Genomic DNA, 11,967 nt, shown 5'->3' with positions numbered 1-11,967 from the left:
AATATTAACTTAAACTTTGAAAGCATTATGTTCTAGTTAACATGTTATACTGAGAAATGAGGCAGTAACAGACTAGTAGTTAAACTAGCACAAATTGAATTCTTTTAAATTTGAATGTTTATCAGGAAATTTGTAATGGGCACCAAAGGAGCTTGACTTGCCCCCTGTCATACCAAACCAGGTTGTAATAGTTTATCGTCTGCTCTCTGCTAAAGGTGGCACATTACCTCTATAGGTTTTTATCCATTCATTTGTAAAACTTCCACAATCATTTTTGATCCTCTTTATTTTCTAACATTTACATGCTTAAACACCTGCAATCCATTTTCTATTTGTGACTCCTGGAAAGATAACTGAGAAAGACACACTGTACGTTTCAAATATTATCCCCTGAAAACAGTATCTTTGAAGTTCAATTTTCTGTTTTCTGCTAAATGACTGTGAAGATATATTAAAAGGAAATTTGTACTGGCAGCCTTGTGCCTGGGTGAAGAGAGAAAGGCAGGGGCTGCTTCTCTTACCACCCAGGATAGTTTCACAGCGAGGTAACTCATTAGCCTCAGCAGGACTATTGCTGAAATTTCTACTGTGAGCAGTTAAAAGCAGATTCAGGCCCATCATGACACGATTGTTACACCAAGAGAACAACTGATTTATTGCCCTATATATAATTACTCCTGGAGATGCATTTGGCACAATTATAAATCCAGTCCTGTAAACACATACTGTTGCATATAATCACACTGGCATTTATGTATTAGCACTATGAAATAGCTCCACATATCTGTATGATAATATCCCCTTTTTTGTGAACGTTACAAGACAACAATAATTTATGAATACTTATTACATGTTAGCAATGTTTTCTGACTTTCGAGCGTATACATTACTCTCGCTTATGCAAACCAAAAGAAATAGTATCTTTTGAATTTGTTCACTACAGGAACAATTTTTTTTTAAAGTTTATTTGAAATAGCTTTGACAATTTAAAAAAATAAAATAAAAATCCTAGCATATCTGTTAATAAGCTAGCTGTCTAAAAATGAAATCTATATGACCAAAACCACATTTTGGGCAAACATATATACATACTGCATGTGATACAAAAACCAGCACACAGCAGAGTAAGTAAGAAAGAAATGTGTGCAGAAATTTTCACTTTTTTTTTTTTAAATACTGTTACAAAAGGGGCAGAACTTAGTCCTGCAGCTAATGATGTTTCTGATCCCCTCAGGAACTCAAGTTCCCCCTGTCAATACACATAGCACAAAAAAGACTAATGCAAACATTTTTGTATTGTTTAGTTTTAATCCATGTAAACTTGTGTTGTATTCTTGAAACACTCTTTAAACATCTTGAAAAGGAAAGAAGCAGGAAAAAAAGGGAGGAAAAAGGACCTTCAAAAAACAGGAATAATCCTAAGGTTGACAGGAAATCAAATCATGAGTTAAACGTTAATTTTGGCATCAAATGCTTTGGTCACACAATACTGACTCTGTGATCCTGGATGCTCAGCTCTAGACACCCAGTTATGAAAGGTAGGCGTGTTGTAGTTTTTCCATTTAAGTTCCAACAAACAGTTCACCATCTCCCCAGACAAAGAGGGGGGAGAGAGAGAGGTGGTTTGCTTTTTTTTTTCTTTTTTTTTTTTTTTTTTCCTTTTTTCCTTTTTCAATAATACGGATTAATCTGTAAGTCTACAGGAGCAGGAGGACGCTGGGAGGTGTCAGTTCACCCCTTGTGCGTACATGTTCTGCAACACAATTGCTGAAGCACCTTCCGCTGGCAGAGATTGTTCTTTTTCACCAGCATACAGAATCCTCCCTCGGCCCAGGACTCTTCCGTGGCTTCCAGAGGGCAGCAGCAAGAGAAGGAGGGGAGGTTGAAGGTTTGGAGAGCATGGCGTGTACAATGGAGGAAGGTTTAATTGGTCAGACAGGCAGATTTGGTTGAAGAGACCATTCAGGAGCAGGTAGCAAGTAGGAAATTTGGTCCATCAAAAGGAATTTCAGTCAACAGCATTTTTTTTTTTTTTTTCAGGAAGAAATATTGGGTGGTCCAACAGGGAATGATTGGTATCCATTTGTGAAAAGGGAAAAAAAGATTAGAAAGAGAATAATTAGAAAACAGTGATATTTACAGCAAAGGAATTTGTTCTCAATTTTTATGAATCAAAAGAATAAAACAGTCAAACCACAGAAAAAGAATAAAACGTTCTCAACAGAAATGCAGATGCTATAGAGTGAGTTAGACTAGTAACCAGTGCTTGATTGTCAGGCAGTGAAATGAGACCCTCTATGCTTTGTAAATTAACAGACACCCCCCGCCCCTTCTGGACTTTCCTTGGCTGCCCTAGACTGGTGAGAACATGTGCGGTGTGGTGGGATCCAGCATGATGCATTGCAGCTGCCTGAGGGCCCACACACTGATGTATCGCCCTTTCATGGCAGCTGCGCTTGGAAGAATGGGGGAGACAGTACTGAGGTGGGGTGTCTCCAGACTTGGGCAACTACGTGTGTATCTGTTTGAAGCTGCATGTATACAAATGAGGAAGATTTACCCAACCATATTAAAGACCAAACTGGTATGTCAAATGTTTGCATTGCAGAATTCAACTGCAATACCATACTGAGACTGTGGTTACTCAAAACCCTTAGCAGTACTCTTTCTCTTCATTTGTCCGTGTATATCTGATCTTCTCTGGACTTGCTCTAGGTTACAATGACACTGTAATATCCTGATGTGAAAAGGTCTCACAACTGGTTTAACAGTACCCATAATTTAATTTTACGACGGACAGGACACTTTTCAAAGTTTGAAGGCCTACATTCCAACAGCTGTAAAGATCCGCAGAAACAACACTCAACCCCTGCACCCTTCCTGTTTTCTTTTTTTCAAGTCTGTAGTAATCTAGCAGAAATGAGCTGGACCCGAGTCACTGTTAGATTTTTGTACATCTGATGTCAGGTATCTTCCACATTAGACAGGAATGAATATTAGTGAATAATTAAGCCAATCATACGCCCTAAGAATGCTATCTTTGTTGCCACAGAGAACTCGGAGGAAGTTCAAACCTCCACCACAAACTGTGTGCTCCCTATGTCAGAATTCTTTTGTTCTCATTACCCTTTCACATAATTCAAGCAATACTACAGGCACTTAAAATCCTTTTTACTTACCAGCATTTTCACAGTTTAAAATGGAGAAATAGATAAATGTGATTCTATTGATAGTACACTAGGGTCTTCATATAAAAATTTTTTGAAAGCAATGGCTTTTGAAAAACAGATAACGAAGGAAAAGTAGGTTGTTGGCAGAGGGGAAAACTATTTTAGGAGAATTCTGGTAAAGGGGATGTGACTAATCTTGTTAATATGCGCAAATGTAGTTTTCTCCTTTTCAAAAACCTGAAAAAAGTAAGTAATGTAGACCTCAAATCAAGACTGTAACGAAATAAAAGAAACAGACCAAAGCAACCCAATGCATGTAAAAGTAGAAGCTGGCAGTGGTGAAACAGACCTTTTCAGAGAATTACACTCACCATCCTTGCAGACTGTTCCCACTACACAGACACCAGTGTCTAGGTTATAGCCGCTTGGACAACTCGTACAGTTTCTGTCTCCTTGACCACTGCAATCCAAACAGCTGGCATCGCATCTGAAAGACAATGGCAGGAGTTGGTCTGACGGCCTCACCAAATACAAGAGTTCCTAGGAGACCTCTTCTGTATTGCAAAGGGCTTATTTGCCGTTTCTAGAGGTATCAGCTGCTCTAATAATATTAATAAAAAATAATTAACCCCTCTGCAACCCAGTCCTGCTTCTTCCCTCCAACCACTTTCTGTTCACACTTTTTTACTAAACAGCTGCATCATTCTATATTTTGGAACTATGCAGAAGTAATCAACAAAAGTATTAAGCTGATTGTGCATACATGTGTCAGCAAGGCATGAGCTAAAGCCACAGGATGGAAAAGACTGACCTGGTGCCCAGTCCTTTCATCACCCTTCTGGCTCCCTCATATTTTCATTGCGTATCGATTAGTTTTTTGTGTGGAAAACTGTAACACATGGTGATTCCCTTCCTGCCCTGACCTCTAAGTCAGTCAATAATAAATGACTCCAAAGGGCAACAAATGGCATTTGTTTAACAAAGAATGGAATAGAAAAATAAAAAGAAGTCCCTTCCTTGCACAGCACAACACAGCCTTGTCCAAGATTTATCCACCCATTTGTACACTGAGTCAGGTGAGCTGTTCTGGACAGTGCCATATTTGTGAACATGCAGCTGAAGAACCGTTAACAGTCCTTACGAATAGTAATTAACTTGCAATTAAAAAAATAGTTTGACTATTTTGGTTTGTTACTCAGAAATGCAGATCTTCTGCCAGATTTTACATTTCTATGCATATCTACTTAGATTATCACTACAGGCTTTTTTTAAAGTGAAGGACACACATATACGTACAAGAAAAAACCCACCACTTTTAGAAGGCCTGCATGAATATAACTCAGACTAAAATAAAAAAACCTCACTTTTCCTTCATTTTCTTATCATGCGATATGTTTCCTTTTTTCTGAAGTCAGCAGTGTTATATGTTCTCATAAATATTATCTTTTTCAACACAGTAATAGCTAGTATACTAACAAATATCAGGCACATATATTAGCCACTGATCATACCTTTTGCAGCTTTTGTATCCACTTTCAGTGGAGTGGTCAAGGTAATAACCACTACTACAGGACTGCACGCACCTTCCATCTTCCATAAAATAACCATGTGTGCAGTTTATACAGGCATCTATGCCAGCACCTTAAACCAGAGAGAAAATACATTGTATTACTTGCTAGTTCCTCTTATTGCCTAATAGACACCACCTCTAAGTGTAGCAAAATCTTATAATTTCAGAGACTATGTTTTACCTGCCTTTCTTTCTTTCAAACCCTAACATCAAGCAACAAAGGTACATGGTTAGAATAAAGAACATCACAGAATTTCAGTATATCTTTTTCTGAAAGAAATGGCTGTTGGTGGTTCTAAAGCTCACACAAAATCTATCAGTCATTATTCCATCCAGAAAGAAAATTGGCATTATTGGAAGTCAGAATGAACTCTACAAAAGACAAAAGAGTGTAGGCACACTTTCAATTAGAAAACTTAGATCTTCATGCTGTATTGATAATATATTGAAGAACTATCAACAGAATTAAGTTTTTACATCTAAACTATCATGTTATACTGTAACAGTGATACAGCAGAATAAAAGGAGAGTTAAAAATATAGAGGGACAGGAAATGATGCAGATAAATGTCAGTGGGGTACCTGCACATGTTGCACAGGAACGGTGACATTGTTCACATTCTCTGCCATTGTGGTATTTTCCTTCTTCACAGCGGATAGCACATTTAGTGCCATGCAAACTATTGTAAAAAGGAAAAAAGCACAGTGTTTGGGCAGATAACAGCAACAGAGGACAACAAGGTCATGCACAAACCAGCAGTTCTCTTTTAATAAAAGACCAGCACGTATATTAGGAATCACCAGCTTCCTTCATTAGTCGTATTTTATAAAGTTAGAGACAGCAATCACTTGAAGTGGGAATGAAATGCAGTTTGCCCATGGTGAAGTACAGAAGCTGTTTACAAACTCATTGTAAATACTACCAAGTAGTAAGGGACAGAAAAAAAAATGAACAATGCCAGAGAGTACTAAAAATTCAGGCCTGTAAAATGCAATTACCCACAAGGAATTTGGCACAGGGTCAGCACCACTGTATTAAAAAAAATGCTAAGGGACTTGTTAACAAGATCTCATGCTTCTCTTGAAAGACCAGCAGCATCTCCTGATACTATGCTACAGCACAGGCTAAGAATACATTCACAATGAAGGAAATCACCACCTCTTTCTGCAGTAGCAGTTTCCTTTGAAACCTCCTATCTGAACTGGCTTGGGAGATTTGTCAAGATTACAGTCGGAGGTATTCTACCTGCAGGCACTTTTGGGAGAGAGCACAGAAGAGTGAGCAACAGAGGAAAAAGAAACAGCATGAAGAGTCACTTTTCCATGCTTCCCTCTAAATAGCTGTTTATGCTTTCATGTTATAAGGTGCCTACAGCAGGGTGTTTGTTTTTTTTTTTTTTAAGCTAGGACTTCACTACCATGTTGCCATATTTGCCATCTCCTGTGGAACCTTGGCTTTCATCCATTTTAACTCTAAAAGTGTTCTTCAGCTCTGGGGATTACCACTCTGAGTGAGTGTTAACCCTGTTTTACAGATTTGATCCAGCAAGTCATGGGTGCTCTGCACCACTGTAAATTTTCAAGAGTGTATATGGTCCCAGTTTAGAAAACAATTAAACTAGCAATTCAACAAACCTAAAAACAAACCTAAAAACACCTGCTTTTTTATTATTTTTCCTCAGCCACACATCTCAAAGTGCTTTACAAAGCAGGTAGCATTATCATGTTTTTACAGATGGTAAAACTAATGATTTGCCCAAGTTTGTTTAGTGGGCCAGTAACGGGACCAGAACTGGAATCCAGGTCTCTCAAGGCCCACCCAGGGCTCTCACTCTGCCAAAAAAAATGCAAAAAGTTTCAAACAACTGGGGAATTTGCAATGCATGTCCTGCAAGGCTCCATTTATCTGTCACACCCACACAAATCGTGTTTTTTCGATGTTACCAAAAATCAACCTCAGTCTGCTAATATTGCCCAAGGAAACATGAAGTTTGGTTTCTTTTGATTTTTTATATTTCAATTTCTCCCTCTCTTCTCACACTGAATGGACTTGTCTGCTTTCTTCCATGGTGCTACAAGCTGCTGTTTGTGTTAATGGACAGGGAAACTTAGTTCCTGAGAAACAAAGAAAATGTGGGCACAACTTTTCCATAACAACTGTGTCCTATAAGGTCACAAATCTATGTTATCTTTGGTCTCCTGACATATTTGCCCATTTTAGGAACTTATGACTGCTAGTTTACTAATTTGATTTTGCAGATACAGAGAAAGTCATGCTGAGTCTCTTAAAATTCCCCAAAATCTTAACATGGACTGCAAATTTAATAACATGAAGCAGGTACTCATATTTCACAGAGAATGTAAATAGACCAATGTTCTTATCCGATCCCATGCTTTTCATTCCCATTAGATCACACTTCCTTTTCAAAGGCTCACTTTTAAAAAAATAGAGATATTCATAATAAAAATTGTTCAGGCTCTTGAAAAATCTAGATGCAACTTAATACATAGAAATGAGAATTCCTTTACGAAATGTAAAGGAATCCAGCTATTGATGTCCTAGAAACAAGTAACACAGCTTTTACTAACAGATGAAAATCCACTTTGATGGAAAGTAAAAGCTCAATGTTAAAACATTTGCAGAACACTCGTATTCTGCAAGAAGAGCCCCTACAGATACTGAATACTGACTTCATATTTTTTGTGGCGTAAAGCCAGCATACATTTTGTCATGAGTTTTATAAGATTTTTGACCTTTGCTGCGTGGATCAAAAGGTCATTCATTCATGAAGGAGCTTGAAATGTGTACTGCTGCTTTGTAGGTTTTACCTATCAGTTTCAAGAATGATTAAGTCCTTCTCTGAAGAAAAAATATCCACTGCTGTTTAAAATATGTGCACACTGTATTGTGATAGAATTGTGCCTGAGGTACTTGAGATAAGTGAATGACTGGATGTATAAAGAAATACAATAAAGATAAGAAAATAGTTTCTAACTATCACAGAAATGAATCAGAAAGATTAATATGATTCATCAGCTCTACCTCTAAAATAATCCTTGACTGCCACACTGTAGGTCAAAAAGTGAAGAAGCCAGCTTTTCACATGATTCTGGCTTTTATTTTACTGGAAATGAAAGGTCATCTAAAAATTCACTGTTAGCCAAACTGGCACACAGTAGCACAAGAAAAAAATAAATAGCGATGGAACACAAGGAATGAAGGCCACTCAAGGTTAAATAGCTATCTGATGTTCTTCATTGTGTATCCACAGCCCTGTAAGCCTCTTCCATCAGTTACATCCATCATTTCCTTACCTTAGGCCATGTTTGCATTCTGTGCAGACTTGGAATTCAACACATGTCTTACAGTTTTCACTACATTTTCGGCAAACAATCTTATCTACAAAGTAAAAAAAGAAAACAGCCCAGAAAATCTTGGTCAGTTATGCTTAATAAAACGATATGGATGTATTATTGCATGACTTATTGCTTTCTAGCTTGACACCAGGAAGAGGAGCAGCAAGCTAAACTAAAATAGCTAAATTCTGCCTATCGTTAGCTTTTTCCATCAAACATCAAAGGGTTTAATCTATTTCAAAATATTTTAAGTTATAATTGTACCTTGAGAAAAATACGTTTTGAGGTCACTAAAAAATCTTCATAAACATTTTAAATTTACATTAACTATTTATAATGTGGACTTAAATCGTCTTTTCATACAGCAGAGATGTGCAGTAAAGATTGCCATGTGTTCCAAAGACTATCCTGCAATTTACCTCTTACACTTTCCATGCAAGCAGCCTGTCCTGTCTTACCTGATCTGGTGCTTAAAGACATAAACAGGTCTGATCTTAACAAAGTCAACACGTAAATTACTTAACACCTGCCTCAAGAGCTCCCTACTTTACGAGACGTCTCTCTCCCTTCAGACCTGCTGTCTTTTGAAATGCAGTGCCATGTGCCTTTCTGAGAAAAAAAACCCAATGACCCCACTTAATCCTAAATTTTCATCTATCCATCTTAATTGGGTGGAAAGGAACTCCCTTTACTGTAGTTCTCCCACAGTGAAAAAGGGAAGAATTAAAGTAGTACTTGTTCTTACTAATCCTCAAAAATGAACACACAGCTTCATGATGAAGAAAGCAAAAGGCTAGGTGCCTAGATGAACAAAGCTCCTGAGCATATATTTACCTTCTAAGGATGTGTTTAAAGATAACTGAAGTCACTGAAGTTTTAAGCACATGTTTGAATATACATCTAAGTATTTTTGCTAGCCAAAGCTGGAAATTAAACTTGGGCAGTCTACTTGGCAATCACAGGAGGAAACTGAAGGCAGGTGTCTCACATAGTAGAGAATTACTGCTCCTGGGTTATCACATCACTACAGGTACTTAGGTCTGCCAGAAACATTAACTGCAGCCATGTTTTACACCTGAGGAGCCTGTTCTTAGGGCTCCAGTTCAGCAGCCGTGGTTGATCCTCAGCTCTCCTATCTGGTGCCACATTTGAATTGGAGGGAATGGGGAATGCCTCATGTTCAGAATGTGGGTGCTGCCTGTCCCTTCCTGGAGTAGTGATAACCTGCTCTGTCCTGCAGCTGAGTTGCTCTTGAACTGCCCTCATTCTACTACTGTTACTCCCAGCCACAAGCAGAAAAGACATCCTGACACTAAGCGTGGTTTTTAAAATGAAGCAAGATTTTTGAGGAGCTTCTTGATCATACTTGGCAACAATGTACTAAGAGGAATAGGGTAAGAGATAGATGCACAAACACACACTTTTTCTGCTAACAAGTATTCCAGCAACCTCCCCAGATCAAATTCTGTAGCCCAGAATAAAGAAACAACAAGAAATACTAACTCTTATCGAGGTAAAACCCATCAGGGCAGTGGGTAATACAGCTATTGGTTGCTTCATTCAGGTAGTAGCCAGATTTACAGGTCATGCACTGGTCACTATGGCCTCCAACACAGGTTTCACAATTGGGTGAGCATTTTTTACAGCGTTTCTTGTCTGCATTGTAGTGACCAGGTGGGCAGGTCGAAACACAGATCCTGCAGACAGCAGGGAAGAGAAGGTAGAATCGTTAATGAAATAACCTGCCACCACATTCCTGGACCATGACTGCAAAGCAGAAGTATTTCTCAGCATTGCTGCTTTTCTAATGATCACGTGTTTACTAAGACGTAACCCTCCAACATATTGCAACCTGCCTCTTATAGGCTATTTTATTTTCCTACAGCATATGCTATCTCACTGGCAAATGCTTTGTAAGACAGTCATACAGTATCATTTTTGACCATCTGCATTTCTTCCTATCTTGTTCAAACTCAATCACAGAAGCTGTAGTAGCTATCAGAGTTATATATATAGACTCTCATGAAAAAATAATCAAGAGATGGGGAAATAATCAGAGAAGGGTGTTTGAAGGCTGTACTTTACATTCTGATTAGCTAGGATTTATTTTTCCAATTCCTAAGAAAATTTGTCAAATTCAGTGGAAAATGAATTATCCATGACTGCAGCAAAGAAAAGAGAAAAGGAAGTTAAGATATACACTACGAAATCTATGAAGTAAAGATTTTTTCTGGTGGTCTTACCGTGTGTTGTTCTTAGATTTGTAGTAGTAGTGCAGACAGTCAGTACAATGATCTGGTCCTGGCCCATCACACCCTACTTTACTGCATTCTGCATTGCAGGGACCTGTAATAAAACCAGAATACAGGGAGGGGAAGGGATTAAAACTTCTCATTTAGTACTTGGCACACCTTAAAACATAGTATTTTAATGCAGAATGCAATTACTCTGTTTCCCTATTTGATTTGAATTCCAAATAGTAATTTGGCTCCACCAAAAAGAAAAGCTTTTTGGTATCTGAAGACTTAGCAAATCCTGGCCTCAGTATTTATTCACAGTGATTTCTAATTTTTAGGAAGTGTTGCATCCTTGATAGAATCAATCAATGAGAAACTATTTGTGGATCCGAACAGGTGCTTTCCTCTGAATTTTATTCAGAAATGTTCAAAGGCTTCTGTAATTCATAATAAGGAATTATTACCAAAACCACTTATAACAAGCAAGTCAACAAAAATTATGAACAACATAATCAGTGGCTACTCTGGTTACCAACTGGGTAAACGACTGGTCCAAGTGGTTACCACAGCCCAACCGAACCAGCCACCAGGTCCCACATGTGCTTCCCTCTATGCTGCTACATGCTGCACAAGCCTCAGCTAATACTTGCTGATTAGCAAGTCTTCCATCTCACCTGCACTTATGTTGGACTCTATGACCCTTATGGGTCCCCTCCAGCTTGAGATATTCTATGATTCTATGTCTACAGTTTTCAGATAGGTCCTTCCTGCTATGGGAGGAGAGAACCATCAACTCCTGCCTTTATGTAGGTGAACAAAGCCTGTGGGTGAAGTTACAACTTTCAGGGTCATTGCTTTCTGATGTGATGAAATGTGTTGAGTTTGCCATCCACCTTGAAATTTCTCCTAACATCAAGTAAACTTGAAGTAAAGTGAGTTTGTTTCATACAAAAACTTGAGAAGTTAGTGACCTTTACAGCAGAGCTAGTAGTGTTTCATCATCTACCAAAACAAGGAGTTTGGCAGCTCTCAATCTAAAATAAGGTCTGACATGGTGTGCCAGCAGACTGTAATTCTAAATTGAACTTTGTCCTGCTGTTTGCTTGCTGGAGCTATACTTAAGACTCATCAGCCCTAACCATCTACATGATGCTCCTAATATTGGATTACATGTAGGATTACATTACATAACTTGACTTATTTTGCAGTGCCAAAAATCTAACTCCATTAAAGCCTAATAAAAAGGTTGAAAAAATTCTATAGGGATCAGTGAGAAACACACAGATGTAGAAGATAATGTTCTTCACATATATGTGTGCGAATATGCACATACGTATTTTTATATACTTATATGAAAAGCATTGCATTCTTCATAGTATGTTAAGTGTAGCTTTAAAATATATAACTCTATGCTTACAAACTCATAAGGATGAAAAGAAAATATCTAACTTTAAATTATGAAACAAATAGTTCTGATATTAAATTAAGAATCCACTTCACTGAACATTTTATATATGCAGAGTCTCAGGTCACTCCTTCAACCTATTACGTGTTCAGTAAATACACAATCAGAGCAAATGAATGTACACACCTGAATAGTCATCTGTTCCATAATCTTCTGTAGGGTCTTCAAC

At 38.0% G+C, this 11,967-nt stretch overlaps 1 protein-coding gene across 1 annotated transcript in view; it reads right to left on the bottom strand.

The window, feature by feature from the left end:
• Nucleotides 1-1,659: 1,659 nt before the first annotated feature.
• The window catches only part of LOC104621911 (proprotein convertase subtilisin/kexin type 5-like), a gene marked incomplete at its 5' end in the record, with an annotated part of 19,908 nt that continues 9,600 nt past the window's right edge, over nucleotides 1,660-11,967 (bottom strand). Inside the window, 8 exon segments of the mRNA XM_010288537.1 lie at nucleotides 1,660-1,847; nucleotides 3,542-3,657; nucleotides 4,682-4,811; nucleotides 5,322-5,419; nucleotides 8,055-8,139; nucleotides 9,600-9,793; nucleotides 10,340-10,442; nucleotides 11,925-11,967. The exon segment at nucleotides 11,925-11,967 is cut by the window's right edge and continues 30 nt beyond it. Coding sequence (XP_010286839.1) covers nucleotides 1,732-1,847; nucleotides 3,542-3,657; nucleotides 4,682-4,811; nucleotides 5,322-5,419; nucleotides 8,055-8,139; nucleotides 9,600-9,793; nucleotides 10,340-10,442; nucleotides 11,925-11,967 — 885 coding nt within the window.

Source organism: Phaethon lepturus, unplaced genomic scaffold (assembly GCF_000687285.1).
Source record: "Phaethon lepturus isolate BGI_N335 unplaced genomic scaffold, ASM68728v1 scaffold8096, whole genome shotgun sequence".
Classification (NCBI taxonomy): Eukaryota; Metazoa; Chordata; class Aves; order Phaethontiformes; family Phaethontidae; genus Phaethon; species Phaethon lepturus.
The sequence above is the reverse complement of the archived record's forward strand: the minus strand, read 5'-3'. Positions and strand labels throughout refer to the sequence as shown.